This window comes from Mobula hypostoma, chromosome 8 (assembly GCF_963921235.1).
Source record: "Mobula hypostoma chromosome 8, sMobHyp1.1, whole genome shotgun sequence".
Classification (NCBI taxonomy): Eukaryota; Metazoa; Chordata; class Chondrichthyes; order Myliobatiformes; family Myliobatidae; genus Mobula; species Mobula hypostoma.
The window spans coordinates 129,621,664-129,639,377 of NC_086104.1; the positions used below are offsets into that span (position 1 = coordinate 129,621,664).

At 40.3% G+C, this 17,714-nt stretch overlaps 1 protein-coding gene across 1 annotated transcript in view; it reads left to right on the forward strand.

Annotated features, from left to right (window-relative positions):
• gck (glucokinase (hexokinase 4)) overlaps positions 1 to 16,568 on the forward strand; it is a 44,271-nt gene extending 27,703 nt beyond the window's left edge. The window contains exons 7-10 of the mRNA XM_063057315.1: positions 1,406 to 1,589; positions 5,570 to 5,725; positions 8,717 to 8,950; positions 16,436 to 16,568. Of these exons, the coding sequence (XP_062913385.1) occupies positions 1,406 to 1,589; positions 5,570 to 5,725; positions 8,717 to 8,950; positions 16,436 to 16,568 (707 nt within the window). The remainder of the gene's footprint in view (positions 1 to 1,405; positions 1,590 to 5,569; positions 5,726 to 8,716; positions 8,951 to 16,435) is intronic.
• Positions 16,569 to 17,714: the final 1,146 nt, after the last annotated feature.

Consider the following 17,714-nt stretch of genomic DNA (forward strand, 5'->3'; position numbering starts at 1 on the left):
GCTCGGCTTAATTGATAGTACACGCCTCTCAGTCAATATCTTGTGAATTCAGATTTCAGATATTGTGTGTAATCTACTTGAATAGGCCATAGGAATCTTCAAAGTTGTTAGAGCTGGGGGGGGGGGTGGAAACGGAATAAGCTCCCTACCTTTTAAACACTCCCAATGGTGTGTGCCTCAAATAGACTCTGACAACCAAGTCCAGCTCTTGGCCTCCATGTGTGGCTTAACTACCACACATGGGCACAGGAGAAGGGGCAAAGGTGGGTTACTGGTGCCTTCAGGTGCATGGGGCTCATCAGCCATGATTGGCAGCTCAAATACGAGAAGAAAAACTCTGATCTCAAACCTCCACTTCCTTGTGACTATACCCAATCATGGGGAAGGCTTTGGAGTAAACCCCAAGGAAATTTTCAGAGCTAAGGAGTCCCTCAGGCAGTCCTATGTTGAATTCAATGCTGACTGGCAACTCCTGTGACACCGATGGTGCCAAATTGTATCGGTCTCTGCCATACCTTTGGGTTCATCATCTGCGTGGAAAGGGAGGGGGTCTGCTGAATGGGTAACAGTTTGCTCTCCATATCGTGTTACCATAGCTTGCATCTCATGTTGACGTCTGGGACACAATGTGCATGAGCAACAGAGGGCCTCCAGAGAGAGAAGAATCAGTCTGTTCAGAGGATAGAGGGATAAATCTCAAGTCTTTGTGAAATAGATACCTGGCACAAAATTTCTCAATCTGGTGTTGGAATATCAGGAAGGTGTTTACATGTGCTTCTCTGTCAGGACCACATGAAAGCTATGTCCAAATAGTGGAAAAAGTATGAAATAATCTTACTAACTGATCCATCCTCCCTCTCTACCTCCGTTTCTTCCATTTAGATCCTACTTAGGATACATAGGGTACAATTGTAATAGGAGGAAATCATCTTCAACTTCAAGTGTTGGCTGAGATCAAATTAAAGAGTTCCTTAAACTGCACCTAAAGTGTGTGTTGTCTATAATTTTTGCTTTTCTCCAAAAAGTATCCTCAAGTAGAATAAATAGCTTTTAGTTTAGAAGCACAGTAGTGTAGTGGTTCGCCCAATGCTTTACCATACCAGCAAGCCGTGTTCAATTCCATCGCTGTCTGTAAAGAGTGTGTATGTTCTCCCTATGACTGTGAGGGTTTCCACCGGGTGCTCCGGTTTCCTCCCACAGTCCAAAGACGTACCAGCTGGTCTGTTAAATAAGTCATTGTAAATTGTCCTGTGATTAGGCTAGGGTTAAAATCAGGGGATTACTGGGCGGCGCAGTTCAAAGGGCTGGAAGGGCCGACTCCATGCTGTATCTCAATAAATAAGTGAATTACAGGGCTGGCCAAGTCCATCTTGATTTGGTAATGTAGCTGTTTCTGTGTTTCCAGGCACTGGCTGTAATGCGTGTTACATGGAGGAAATGAAAAATGTCGAGTTAGTGGACGGAGAAGAGGGAAGAATGTGTGTGAACACAGAGCTGGGAGGGTTTGGGGACACGGGTGAGCTTGAGGAGTTTCGCCTGGAATACGACTGCATTGTTGACGAAGTGTCTATCAATCCGGGGTATCAGCTGTAAGTATAAATGCATAATATCCAGTTAATTTTTATATGTATAGTTGCATCATTGCAAAATCCTAAGGTTTTGGGTGATATGGAGCATGTCACACATATAAGGAAATGTAATTACTGGGATTGGAATTCATCTGTTTCGCTTTGACTGAGCACAGTTATTCCTGATCCCTAGCTGCTCTGACATGGCCATAAGGATTCTTCTTGAATTGCTGTGGTGTTTGCAATGGTGGTGCTCAAATTACTATATGAAATAGGCAAGACCAATATTTTGTTCCACCTGTGATAAAAGAGTAGCAAACTATGCTTCCACTCAGGAAGGTATATTCAGTAGAGAGGAACTTGGATATGAAGTGCTAACGTCATTACAAATATTTTTCATCAGTAATTTAAAAAGGAATTTTTAATCCTTGTTCTAACAACTTTAAATTAACACTTTTAGATGCAGATGGCGATCCTGTTATCATCTTTTTGTAATATTTTAAACGGTTTAGCTAAGGTACCTTTACATTTGCAACACAAAGCAGACGTTTCTAAAACAATAATCTTCTCCCTTCTTTGTATTACTGCTGCAGGTTGTTGTTTTGGTGTTTAAAGTGTGCACTGTTCCATAATTCAACAATAAATCTTAACTGTATGGGAGTAATGATGTGCCATTACGCAGCTTGTGCCCATCAGTCCAAACTGACCTACAGCAACTGCTATTACCCATTCAGCTAATGGCTGATATTGCCTCATATGATGGACAGGATCTGAATTAAACTGTTTACAATTTCGTCTTGTAATGCTGCAGTTATGGAGTCAAAGTTCATTAGCTGTTCAACAGCTTTGAATTCCTAGCAACTGGGAGGACCATGTCACAGCCTCAGCAGTTTAAAGTTGGTCAGTGTCTAATTCTAAAATTTTAACTTCTCCAGCAAGGTAATACAGCAGTTAAAAGATCAATATCTATTGATACAAAGCATTTTAAACAAATACAATAATGCTCACAAAGGTCAGATATAATGTGTCACAATTTATGCCATAGTGCAGCAGGATCCCTACGTTGTATTAAATGGCACAAAATGAAATTGTATTTCCTAATGTAAAGAGTGTGGCCAGATTGTATACTGAGTTTTGTAGACAGGCCATTTGATTCCTTTGCTTGCGGGATCATTCACCAAGGTCATGACTGGTTCTTGATCTCAGTTCATATTCCAAAAATTACAAAATGCTGTAGGAACTCAACAGGTCAGGCAGCATCTATAGAAATGAATAAACAGTTGTTCTTTTGGGCCAAGACCCTTCACCTGGCGTGATGAAAGGTCTTGGCCCGAAACCACAACTGTTTTTTTCATTTCCATAGTTGGTGCCTAACCTGCTGAGTTTCTCCAGCATTTTGTCTGTGTTGCTCTGAATTTCCAGCATCTGTAGAATCTCCTGGCTTTATCAAATTCCAAAAACCCCTTCTAAAGGTCTATTAATGTCAGCCTTATATATTCTCAATAATTATGTATCCATAACCCTATAGAACAGCCAATTCTAAAGATTCAAAATCTTAAGAGTGAAGAAATTGCATCTAATTTCAAAATGTTTATCCCCTTATCCTGAGATCATGCTGTTTCCAGACCCTTCTGCCATGGGGAAACAGCTTCCCAGCATCTATCTCTCAAGCTTCCCCAACATCTATTTTATTGTTAGTTTTTTCTTTATATTATTGAAAATTGTGGCTCTTGCTTTTCAGAATCCCCTCAACCCAATCAATCCTGTCAAACCAGTGGCACTGCTTCCAAGGCAAGAGGATTATTTGGAGAAAAGAGAGTAAACCTGCTGCAGGTTGCAGTCACACCAAACTCTTGTATAATTGCAAAGTACTTCCTTTTTCACTCAGCCCCTTTACATTAAGGGTTAATATATTATTTATTTCCTGTTTTCTGAATATTTATGTGGCTCATGTATTTGGATATTAACATACATTTGAAAACCAATATTTGATAAATTTTCACGATTTCACAGTTTTTCAGTTTTTTAATCTTCCCATGAAAATGCATGATTTCTCCATGTAAGTCTTCATCCGCTACGTTGTTGCATACTCTCTTTTGTTTTGCAACCTCTTTTTTTTCCCCACCGGCTTTGTATTGTCAGCAAGTCTGAGTTAATTACACCTGGTCTCTTCATATAAGTTATTAATATGGATTGTAAAACAGTTGGCCTGGCAACCCGAAAATGGCCCATTTTGTTCTGCTGCTTTCTTTTGATTGACCTATCCACAATTCGTGCTAGAGGATTACAACAATCGAGTGAATGCTTATTTTGTGTTGTTACCTTACCAGATGCCTTTTGAAAATCTATTATATTATCCTTTGGTTTCACCATATCAATCACAAAGAACTCCCATTAGATTTATCTAGTACATTTTTATGTTCATAATTCTGTACCAAACCAGCCTTTGTTCTTTTTAGTGCTAGAAGTCAAGGATTTGGAGGTGATATTGGTATAGACTAGGAGATTAATTTGTAAATAGAACAGACTGCAGCCTCTGTAGATGAGACTGAATATTTAGGTAGGTGGGATACAATCAAGCCAGCTGCTTCATTCAGCTTCATTAACTAGAGCTGAACTCATCCAGGCAATTGAATACTTCTCCATCATACTCCTGGAGGGTGGAGAGGCTTTGTGATGTCAGGGGGCAGTCCCTCAATCCTGCTGTTGGAGCTACAGCACTTCGTACGGCTTCATTTGAACTTCTGGTCAAACATAATCCCAGGACGTTGGTGGTCCTCAGTGAATGTAATGCTATTTAATATCAAGGGTCGGTGGTTAGACTCTCTATGTTGGAGTTTGTCACTGAATGGCACTTCTGTAGCATGAATGTTGCTTGCCAGCTAAGTTGTTTGGGAAATCAAAACCTGCTCTTCAGTGGAGAGGCATCTGAGCAGCTAAAACACGGGGGAGCTTTGAAACAAGATTCCTCTCACAAATAGAAAGGTACAGAATGCATTAACTGTTTATGAACAGAATATGAGGTGTACATTTCCACTCTCCTCATGGCTTAAAACATTGGAAATAAAGAGATAATTGTTTGTTGGTAGCTCTTCAACAAACTATTCTCACTGCACACAAGTGAATAGTGAAGGTGGTTGGGGCTCAGAACCTCCTGATAAGGTGTCATGGGACTTGGATAATTAACTTACAATCATCACAACTACCTTTCTTTGAGTAAGATATGACTCCAGCCAATGGTTCTATATTAGCAGAGTCTCTTGGTGCTGTACTGGTCAAATGCTTCTCAGTGTCAAAGGCCACCCCTCTTTGACACTGGAGCAGGATGACCCTCATGATACCCAAACTGGACATTGCTAAGTGTGGTTTGATAGCAGCGTCAGTGATATTTTTCATTATTTTGTTGATGTCTAGAGAAGATTGATTGGAAGATTAGTAGCCTGATTAAATTTGTCCTGCTTTTTGTGAACTAGCCCTGTGCATTTTTTCCATATTGCCAAGCCATATTTAGACTTGGGTGATGTAATTTGTACCAGAATGGCCTGGCTAGATCTGGAGTGTGGGTCTTTGATACCACAGCAAGGACTTGCTGTATTTAGCCTCTCAGATGTATCACATGGACTGAATTAAATTGCTTTAGGACTGTTTTCTATGATGATTGGGATCTCAGGAGGAAGGTGAGATTTATCACCTAGGTTGGGAGGAGAGTGTGGTGGTGTCGGAAGGTGAGATTAGCATGGCAACAATATATTGCAATGAAAGATCTCAACAGCAACATTGGAGAACAGAATTTTGGCAGTGTGCTTTGGGAAAGCACAGTTACAAATAAACATTTTAATGTGAATTTAAGAAACTAAGTAATTATTAGGATATCTTAATTGAAGCTTTATTTTATTATTGATTATCCCTTTTACAGAATAAATACTTCAAAATGCTGTTGGAGCTTGGAAAGCACATAGCTTTTACTGCACAAGATTAAATGTGTCCTTTTTCTTAATTAGATATGAGAAGATTGTTGGTGGGAAGTATATGGGCGAGATTGCACGACTTGTGTTACTGAAACTGGTAAATCAAAACCTGCTCTTCAATGGAGAGGCATCTGAGCAGCTAAAAACACGAGGGAGCTTTGAAACAAGATTCCTCTCACAAATAGAAAGGTACAGAACACCTTAACTGTTTGTGAACAGGGTGTAAGAGATGTGCGTTTCTACTCCCCTCATGGTTTAAAATTCTGGAAATACAGAGATAATTGATATGTATCCTGCCTTTCCCTTGTATAAATTGACAGCCTTTTTATATTTGTATTCTGAATGGTTCTGACACAAAAGGACTGCAGATGTTATTTCACTGTGTGGATTTTAAAAAATTTTACCTATAATGTCCCACAGTTTGTAATTGGTATACATTAAGGAATTTTCTCTTCAGCATCTAAACCTGTGAATACAAGAAATGCACGGCATGCATTTCACCATTTATAAGGTGGAAGGACAGACTAGTATTCAATGTACAAAATGTTAATCAGTCTTTCCCTTTGTAGATGCTGTGTATTTCCAATATTTTCTATTTCAGCTTTTTTCAGGTGATTGTTTCCTTTGCATTTTTTTTTAGAATTCTTCTATTTCTTCCACCCAGTAAGTGGAAGACAGCATTATATTGGTAGTGGCTGATGTCAGTGATATTGATGTTCTGTCATCCATGAGTTCAACATGATGGTAAAATAAAAGAATCAATGTAATGAATTCTAAAATGTCTACAGCTTTCTAATGCTTTGATACCCGTCATGCCAACAGCACTAGCAATCACAAAAAAATAAATAAATTCTATTAATAAAAGCCTTGGATCCACATTTTTATGCTACTGGTATGCCTCCTCATAGATTTCACACTGGGGTCTTGTAGCTGCTGATATTTATGTTGTTAGTGAATGACCTGCTTCTGCTCAAATATACCTTAATACATGACTTCAGAGGTATATGCCAATTTATTTGCTTTGGATAATATGCTCTGGATACCACTAAACTTTTTCAAACTTTCAATTTTTTTCAATCAGCTGTTTACATTTCTTTCATGAATGTGCACATTAAAAAATATTTAACATGAATATGTTATTCAATGCAGGACACTGAGGGTAAAGAAACAGCACAGAAACCAAGACAAATGCTGCAGATTTCTTATCTTTACGTAGGAATTTGCAGTCTGTTGTCTTGTACGTATTTCAGAGGGAGACATGGGGAGAAATAACTCTTTGGTTGCCCGTGCTAAACTGTATGCAAATATTGAAGTCAGTGAAGCCGATGTTTGAAGGGTAAGTACACTTGATAACAAGTCTAGCACAGGTACCCAAGACAGATTTCTCTTCCACAATTTTCAGTAGTAGTAGTTTTATTGTAGGAGGCATAAAGCTGGAGACCATCAAATTGAAATATATTTGAAGAACTATTGTTAGGCAGAATGTCACAAACTCAGAAGCAGTGATGATTAAGAGTGCTCAAAAAGGATCGAGATGTATTTGAAATAGAACTGAAAAGCCTGAGTAGCAAAGAGAAAAGGGATATTTTTTGTATGTCCTGACGAAGGGTCTCGGCCTGAAACGTCGACTGCACCTCTTCCTACAGATGCTGCCTGGCCTGCTGCGCTCACCAGCAACTTTGATGTGTGTTGCTTGAATTTCCAGCATCTGCAGAATTCCTGTTGTTTTTATTTTTTGTATGTGATAGGTTAAATTAAGGTGTTAGGAATTGTGTGATTCTATATTAAAAATCTGGCAAAAACAAACTTGTTAAGGGCAAGAGTTAGATAGGTTTACAATAACATAAAATTAACCAAAGTACATCAGCACCTCTGTCACATATCAGATGTCAAAATTAAAATAACAAATGGGTTCTTTTTTAGGGACATCTGTAAGTATGTCAGATCATACATAAAATTATTTGATATGGTAACTATACCTCCTTCAGGAACAGCAGCTAATGTTCCTCCTGGATAGTCTACAATTTGGCAGCGTGAACACTGCCAAAACTCCTCCTTTGCTGGCCCAATTCTTTCTCCTCCTGATCCACCTAGCTCCTGTTTCTTTCCCTTCTTCCATCCTCTCCATCTGCTCATCTGACCACTGGTTCCCTTCCCCTCTGTCCTTCTCACCTCCTTCCCTTGCTCAATTCTATGCACAACTTCATCATCTTCAGTCCTTCATTACTGCCTTTTATCACCTTTTGCTGCTATGCCCTCTCTACCCTCCCCATCTGCCTATCAGCCTTTCTCACCTGAATCTACCTAGCCCTGTCTGCTCTTGCTCCATCCTTTCCTACCACCTATTTATGATTACCATTTCCCCTCTATCTTTTAGTCCAGATGAAGCACCTCGATCTAACACATTGACTGCTCATTTCCTTCTATAAATGCTGTCTGTCTTCCTGAGTTCCTTTATCTTTCTTTGTGTGATCTCATCTCCACAATGTGAGATGAATGTATTGACGAGGGCCAATCAACATGAACATTTATTGCCTTTTCTTGCCTATTTATTATCATACGGAATCAGGATGCCCCACACTCAATGGTTTTGATGGGTTTGAATTATCAGTTGATGTTTATATTGCTTAATAGAGTTTTGTTGTTTATGTCAATAGAAGTCATTGCTTATCAGTTTCCATAACATTTCTTAAGTAGCCTTCTGTGGTAAAACTGTATTCTTTAGTTAGAATGGTGTCTGATTACTGTGAGAAAATTACATGTTGTCAGGTTTTCTTTACAAGACTGACTCTCGTTTGAATTTAATTGTATTTATGGAAGCCTGTGCTCATAAATCATAACTTGGAGAGGACCCACGTTCATTATTTCTCCTTTTGTACTGTAGTACATTTATTTTTTACACTGCAATTGCATGTAACCAGCTTAACAATAAAGCAAGAGCTTCAACTTCAAATGTTATCGCTATCAGCAATTGAAAAGATTCACAACTTTGTTGTCTTCACATTAAATATTTAGCTGTGTAAATCTGAATGTCAGTCAAAGATGCATCAACTTTCTGACTAACCTATTGTATAGTTAGTCTGCTATTTGCTTTTCCACTTCACATCATATGTTAGCTGTTTTCTGTCAAGCAGTTTGAGACAGTTTAATATTGTCTTACTTTTTCTTCTTTTATTCAAGTGATACAGGTGACCAGAAGCAAATCTATAATGTACTGACTACACTAGGTTTGATGCCCTCCAAGGTAGACTGTGATATTGTCCATTTGGCATGCACGAGTGTGTCAACACGGGCAGCACACATTTGTGCAGCTGGACTGGCAGGTGTCATAAATCGGATGTGGGAGAACAAGAACAAAGGAACGATGAAGATCACAGTTGGAATTGATGGATCAGTTTACAAGTTACATCCTCAGTAAGTGATTTTAAGAGGATGGTGATCTTGGAGTTTTAAGTATAAGCGCATAAAGGTAGGATGGCTATGTTAGGATCATGTTCTGCATCTCCAGTTCTAGATCAGGTACGGAGAAGCATGGAACATAGAACATAGAAATCTACATCACATTACAGGCCCTTCGGCCCACAATGTTGTGCTGACCATGTAACCTACTCTAGAAATAGCCTAGAATTTCCCTAGTGCACAGCCCTCTATTTTCCTAAGCTCCGTGTACCTATCTAAGAGGCTCTTAAAAGATCCACTTTCACCGCTGCCGCTGTGCACCCACCACACTCTGTGTAAAAACAAACAAACAAACAATCAACTTACCCCTGACATCCCCTCAATACCTATTTCCAAGCACCTTAAAACTCTGTCCCCTCATATTAACCATTTCAGCCCTGGGGAGAAAGTCTCTGACTATCCACACGATCAATGCCTTTCATCATCTTATACACCTCTATCAAGTCACCTCTGATCCTCCTTCGCTCCAAGAAGTGAAGGCCAAGCTGACTGAACCTATTCTCATAAGGTACGCCTTCCAATCCAGGCAACATCCTTGTAAATCTCCTCTGCACTCTCTCTATATTATCCACATCCTTCCTGTAGTGAGGTGACCAGAACTGAACACAGTACTCCAAGTGGAGTCTGACCAAGGTCTTATATAGGTGTAACATTACCTCACGGCTCTTGAACTCAATCCCAAGGTTGATGAATGCCAACACACCATACGCCTTCTTAATAACACTGCAAACCTGTGCAGCAGCTTTGAGTGGACACGGACTCCAAGATCTCTCAGATCCTCCACTCTGCCAAGAGTCTTACCGTTAATATTATATTCTGTCTTCAAATTTGACCTACCAAAATGAACTTCACACTTCACACTTATCTGGGCTGAAGTCCATCTGCCACTTCTCAGCCCAGTTCTGCACCCTATCGATGTCTGTCTGTAACCTCTGACAACCCTCCAGACTATCCACAACACCCCCAACCTTTGTGTCATCAACAAACTTACTAACCCATCCCTCCACTTCTTCATCCAGGTCATTTATAAAAATCACAGAGAGGAGGGGTCCGAGAACAGATCCCTGAGGAACACCACTGGTCACTGACCTCCATGCAGAATACAAAGACAAAGTCCAACAAAATCTTGCACAAGTGTAACAATAATAGTTTTCAAAGAAAAAGAACACAAAATTCCGATCTCTAGTGTATTATTGAGACGTTAGAGGTTACTTTCATTCCAAAACAGCATCTAATATATTTCTGCATTTTTGTACCTCATCATTCCAGGTTAGATGATGGTGAGGATGTTATGACACAGTGCGTGGACATATACAGAGTTTATTATGAGTATCAGCATGGAACTTTGATTTGACACCAGATGTTGTTCTGGAGGTCAGCACTCCAGCTAACACACTCTGTTCAGGCCTGATTTGGTGATTTAGCATCCTCTTGTTAACTGGGGAAGGCTTAGTTAAGTGGAAATCAATGTAGATCTACAATGTGTATTCCCCCCGAAGATTTCACAGTATGTACCATGTACTGGCTTGCCAGACCAATATGTTCTGGGTCAGACAATAGTAATATTAAGCAAATGAAACTCAGCCATTCAACAAGATATTAAAGATTTACAGAATGAAAGTTTTCACTGAATCACCGGAAGCACAGTCTTCAGAGGCAGTACAAGCATGTAGCCTCTAATTTGTCTGCAACTGTAATCAAGAGCACAAAAGGGCATTGAATTGAACAAGCTAATCTCTCTGCTTATTTTTCTGATTCTGCTTTAATACTGGGAGCTAAACAAACATTACTCTTCAATGTTGATTATTCAGTTCAACATTGGTTTCATGTGTAAGCTTTGAGTGTCAAAAGTATGTTAAAGAAAACAATCCACACCTCAGTTAGAAGGCAATTATGTTGGAAGGAGAAATTGACCTGACACCAGTAAATTAGAACTCATGACAACGCTTACCAATAGGTATTAATATATGTTTACTTCCATTACCTAAGTAGGCACTTTCCACAGAGAGTATCTTTAGAGGGACAGATGAGCATAGGACCTAAATGCAACGCTCTCACCAGGGCTCGTATACAAACTTGGCTTGTTAGCCAACTCTGCTAACAACCACATGACTTGGTAGTGAGAAGGCCACCTTTCATAAACAATATACATCTAGGGTTGGTGTGATCTGGGGTTCAACCAACCAGGAAAGTTGGGATGTTCCCATTAAGGAACATTAATTATAGTGAATGCTGTGTAAACCTGCTCCATACAAAGTTGTCTTTTGCCAGAAAATTAACAGATAGTACACTGGCATAAAATTTACAAAAGAAATGTATTTACCAAATTTTTGACTTTAACAAACAGTTACAGAAAAGGAAAAGAAAATTAAAAAGGACCCATTACAGTCAAACCAGTCTAATGTGCACATAAACATTGGAGCTCATTTCTGGGGTAGTTGAGGGTATCACTTTACTCACACACTGAACCCACATTCTATGTGAAGGACAGCAACCACAGTTCAAACTTCTCTTGAAGACCAGCTTGAATGAACTGCCTCTCTCAGGAGTATCAGTTTTTCCTCTTTGGGGCCATTCATCTGCACAAAGCACTTCTTACAACGAGGACTGTCCTTCAAACGGCATCATGTGGCATCTTCCCTTCTGCCCCATTTAGCATCTCCCGCCCAAAGACCCCAAACCAGATGACTGTCCTTCAAAAGACTGATCCCGCCCAGCTCTCCAGAATCTTTCACTGGGCAGAAAGTTACAATACATACCAAGACAATCCTGGTTGGCTGACACAACATTCCTAAGTGGTACAACATAGCTTCTTATCTTTAGCCGAAGCCAAAACATTGTTACTAACAGGATACACTACTTTTGCAGAAAACTAAAATAAAGAATACCTCACAGCATAGCAGTAGAAATCTTAACCAGGGCATTATACAAACATACAAACATCACACATCATTCTATCAGGCCACAGGCCACCATCCTATATAAGAATGGCTAATCTCTGTGTAACTACAGGATGTAGTTATCATTATTCATTAAGAAAAACAATCGCTTCCCTCTAATTATATTGAGAAAGAACTTGATGTTTGATAAACCTGTGCCATGAGAAATCATAAGTTTGTACTACATTCCTGAATTCAATGAAAATATAACCCAGGAGAGATGTAAACTAGTCTATTATCTTGTATTCTGCACAATCACCATCAATTTCACTGTATTTTCAATGATAGTCTTGATTATTTATCAGCTTGTGCTGACCACATGTAAAACAACAACCTACCACCTGTTACATAGAACATAGAATAGTACAGCACAGTACAGGCCCCTCGGCCCGCAATGGTGTGCCGACCCTCAAACCCTGCCTCCCATATAAGCCCCCACCTTAAATTCCTCCGTATACCTGTCTAGTAGTCTCTTAAACTTCACTAGTGTATCTGCCTCCACCACTGACTCAGGCAGTGCATTCCATGCACCAACCACTCTCTGAGTAAAAAACCTTCCTCTAATATCCCCCCTGAACTTCCCACCCCTTACCTTAAAGCCATGTCCTCTTGTATTGAGCAGTGGTGCCCTGGGGAAGAGGCGCTGGCTATCCACTCTATCTATTCCTCTTATTATCTTGTACACCCCTATCATGTCTCCTCTCATCCTCCTTCCCTCCAAAGAGTAAAGCCCTAGCTCCCTTAATCTCTGATCATAATGCAAACTCTCTAAACCAGGCAGCATCCTGGTAAATCTCCTCTGTACCCTTTCCAATGCTTCCACATCCTTCCTATAGTGAGGTGACCGAACTGGACACAGTACTCCAAGTGTGGCCTAACCAGATTTTATAAAGCTGCATCATTACATCGCGACTCTTAAACTCTATCCCTCGACTTATGAAAGCTAACACCCCATAAGCTTTCTTAACTACCCTATCCACCTGTGAGGCAACTTTCAGGGATCTGTGGACATGTACCGCCAGATCCCTCTGCTCCTCCACACTACCAAGTATCCTGCCATTTACTTTGTACTCTGCCTTGGAGTTTGTCCTTCCAAAGTGTACCACCTCACACCTCTCCGGATTGAACTCCAAAGAACCAAAGAAGACAATGTAATCCATGGGGTCCTTAGAGAGGTGTCCATTAAATTCCATTCCAGTGGTCTTTCCTTCAAGAGCCTGTCCAATTGCCTGTGGAAAACTTTGATTGACTCTTATCGATTCGTTTGACTATTGACTCGATTGGTCGATTGACTCTAGGTTTGTTTCCACCAAGTGTATAGGTTTCAACTCATTGCCACTCTCTATGCTTAAGAGGTGTTTATCCTCACATTGCCCTCAACCCTATCAGATCCTTGCCCTCAAGCCCTTTATCTTTTGCTCTTGGATTGAACTCCTGTTTCCTGATCCTTCATGAGATAAGACTGTTGCAAGAAACACAAGGTTGTGATAGGTGTTTTTAACTTTTTAACTTCCATACTGTAAAAGAGCTGGATCAGATAGAATTTGTCAAATGTGTTCAGGAAAGCTTCCTCAATCAGTATATAGAGGTCCCAACTGGAGAGTGTGATACCTGATTTCCTATTAGGGAATAAGACAGGGCAGGTGGTAAGTGAAATTTTGAGAGTACTGACGAAGGGTCTCGACCTGAAACGTCGACTGCGCCTCTTCCTATAGATGCTGCTTGGCCTGCTGCGTTCACCAGCAACTTTGATGTGTGTTTTTTGAGAGTACAGAATTTGTATGTTCCTGTCAGAACAAAAGACAAGGTTAATAGCTTTAGGGAACCTTAATTTTTGAGGGATATTGAGGCCCTGGTTAAGAAAGAGTTGCATAGTGGGTAATGGTGGCATAGTGGACAGAGAGGAAGGCTATCAAAGTTTGCAGCGGAACCTGGATCAGCTGGAAAAATGGGGTGAAAATGGCAAAAGGAATTTAATGCAGACGAAAATGAGGTGTTGCACTTTGGGAGGAATCCAGCACAGTGAATGGCAGGACATTGGGGAGTGTGGTAAGACAGAGGAATTTGAAAATACAGATCCATAATTCCTTGAAAGTGGCATCACAGGTAGATATCATCATAAAGAGAGCTTTTGTGTTGGTCCTGTCTTCCCCCTTCCTTCTCAGTCCTGGCATCTTCCCCCTTACTTCTCAATTTTGAAGAAGCTTCTTGGCCCGAAACATCAACTATTTAGTCATTTACATAGATGTTGTCTGGTCTGCTGCCAGCATTTTGTGTGTGTTGATTTGGAATTCCAGCATCTACAGACTTTCTCTAGTTTATGATTTACTACTCCACTGTGAAGTCTCTTCAAGGGATATCTACCCCAAAGAAATGTAAATCTTCTCTTCGAAGGGAGTTCAGTAAAACCCTCTCACTGCTCCTCCTCTGTGATTTATTCTGGTGTCTCTCCTCTTCCTTCTCAGTCCTGAAGAAGGGTCTCTGCCCAAAATGATGACTGTTTATTCAATTCCGTAGGTGCTGCCTGACCTGCTGAGTTCCTCCAGCATGGTGTGTGTGTGTGTTGCTTTGGCTCATTGTCCTCTATAAGTCAAACTATTGAGTACAGGAGTTGAGATATTATGTTGAAGTTGCATAAGATGTTGGTGAGGCCAAATTTAGAGTATTGTGTGCAATGCTGTTCACCTACCTACAGGAAGGATATCAATAAGATTGAAAGAGTACAGAGAAAATTTACAAGGATGTTGCCGGAACTTGAGGACCTGAGTTATAGGAAAAGGTTGAATAGGTTAGTATTTTATTTCCTGGAGCGCAGGAGAATGAGGGGAGATTTGACAGTATACAAAATTATGAGGTATGGATAGAATAAATGCAAGCAGGCCATTCCCACTGAGGCAGAGTGACACTAGAACTAGAGGTAATGGGTTAAGGGTGAAAGGTGAAATATTTAAGGGGAACATGAAGGAGAACAACTTTTTCACTCTGATGTGGTGCAAGTGTAAAGCGAGCTGCCAGTGGAAGTAGTGAATGTGGGTTTAGTTTCAACATTTGAGAGAAGTTTGGATACTACATGGATGGGAGAGGTATGGAGAACTATGGTCCGAATACAGGTCGAGGGGTTGAGGCAGAATAACAGTTTGGCATGGATTAGATTGGCCGAAGGGCCTGTTTCTGGGTTGTAGCTCCTTGTCACTCTATAATCTGTAGCTTGTGTTTTGTACTCCTGATTTCCTTTCTGTGTTCCTACAATCTAGTATCATGGATTGGAACTCATTGGTGAATTAATATGAATAACTGAATTTTACTTTCATGGTGAACACATTAGCTCCTAATTATTGTGTATCTACAATTGTGCTACTGTACAGAGTAGTTACATGGGTAGAGCTAACACTATCTGAAGTGAGCGGGAAAGAAAAAGAACATGTATATATTGAGCTGTTATGTGTATATATATTTAAGAAAGGAGGAAGGCAGCAGAAAAGAAAGTATAGACCTGTTAGCCTGACCTCAGTGGTTGGGAAGATGTTAGAATTAATTGTTAAGGATGAGGTGATGGAGTACTTCGTGACATAGGACAAGATAGTACAAAGTCAGCATAGTTTCCTTCAAGGGAAATCCTGCCTAACGAACCTGTTGGAATTCTTTGAGGAGATTACAAGTAGGACAGATAAAGGGGATGCAGTGGATGTTGTATATTTGTATTTTCAGAAGGCCTTTGACAAGGTGCTACACATGAGGCTGCTTACCAAGTTAAGAGCCCATGGTATTACATGAAAATTACTAACATGGCTAGAGCATTGGCTGATTGGTAGGAGGCAGCAAGTGGGAATAAAAGGATCCTTTTCTGATGGGTGAAGATGACTAGTGGTGTTCTGCAGGGGTTGGTGTTGGAACCACTTCTTTTTATGCTGTATATAAATGATGTCGGTGATGGAATAGATGGCTTTGTTACCAAGTTTGCAGATGATACGAAGATTGGTGGAGGGGCAGGTAGTGTTGAGGAAATAGGTAGGATGCAGAAGAACTTTGACAGATTGGGAGAATGGGCAGGAAAGTGGCAAATGAAATACAATGTTGGAAAATGCATGATCATGCACTTTGGTAGTAGAAGTAAATATGCGGACTATTTTCTGAACAGGGAGAAAATCCAGAAAGCTGAGATGCAGAGGGACTTGGGTGTCCTTGTGCAGAACACCCTGAAGGTTAACTTGCAGGTTGAGTCAGTGGTGAGGAAGGCAAATGCCGTGTTAGCATACATTTCAAGAGGTCTAGAATACAAGAGCAGGGATGTGGTGCTGAGGCTTTAAAAGGCACTGGTGAGGTCTCACCTTGAGTATTGTGAACCGTTTTGGGCCCCTCATCTTAGAAAAGATGTGCTGTCATTGGAGAGGGTCCAGAGGAGTTCACAAGGATGATTCCAGGAATGAAAGGGTTATCATATGAGGAACGTTTGACGGCTCTGAAGTGTTAACGGTATGTTCTTGTCTCACTTTTTCCACAGCTTCAAACACAGGTTTCATGCGATGGTTAGAGAACTTGCACCCGACTGTGACATCACTTTCCTTCAGTCCAATGAAGGCAGCAGTCGAGGGGCAGCATTAATCTCTGCAGTGGCACGCAAGATGGCCAGCTGACTGTCCAGTAACCTTATAAATCAGTGACTGAATCTCTTCTGCTATATCTGCAGTATTTAATGGTCTGAATATAGTGAATTCCTTGTGAATGGAAAGACTGGTAAACATACCTCAGTCAATCTATGTGATTGAAGCTTGGAACTTCATGTCCAGTGAAAAATTGTAAGTCAAAGGTGGAAATTTTAAACCCTTGTTTTAAACCAATGTTTTAAAAGTTACTAACCTCACCCCTTTCAGAATGTTTCCTTCAGCCTCTTGACAAAGATTAGTGTTCATAACAATACCTATCATCCCCACCAGATCTCCTATTCCATAGCAATGTTCTGATCAACTTGACATGAAGATATAATGAAGGATTGTAGTAAGGATTGAATGATTCAGTCCAAAAGAAGGGCCTCGAACCAAAAAAAAATGTCTGTCCATTTCCCTCTGTAGATGATCTGCTGAGTTACTCCAGCTTTTGTCTGTTGCTCCAAATTCCAGCATCTGCAGTCTCTTGTGTCTCCAAGGATGGTAGTAATGTTGAATAACACTTATATTCTGTTTGCTTTATCTCTAAACTGTAGGGCAGTGCCAGAGAAGAAATGAAACCAACTAGAATTCAATTTCTGTAACTCCTTCTGATCTTCCTTCTGATATTTGTGGGAGTTGCAAGCTTGTGATGCCAAACAGGTCTTCAAGTCTATCTCAGATCTTGATGCAGTGACATTGTGGCAGAGATTACAGCCCTTCACAATGTAGTTAATAATCTTACCAGTGGAGTTATGTACTGAGGTGTTACTTTTTATTTGCGTAATAAGTTATTTGTTACCTGGCACATGTCAATCTGTAATATGACATAAAGCAAACTCTGTTTTGTTCAATTTAATGTTTTGACTCATAGAATTGTACATTACAGTAAAAAGCCCCTTTGACCAGTTTGCCCATGTTGTCCAACTGCGGCAAACTCTGTGGCCTGTACTAGGTCCCTACACCTCTACTGTACACCTATCCTATTTACGTACCTGTCCAAATCTTTTGTATTCTATATGTCTTCACCATCTCCTCGAGCAGCTTGCTCCAGATAACAACCATCCTCAGTGAGAAAATCTTACTCCTCTACTTTAAATTTCTCCCCTTTCACCCTAAACCTATGCCCCCTAGTTT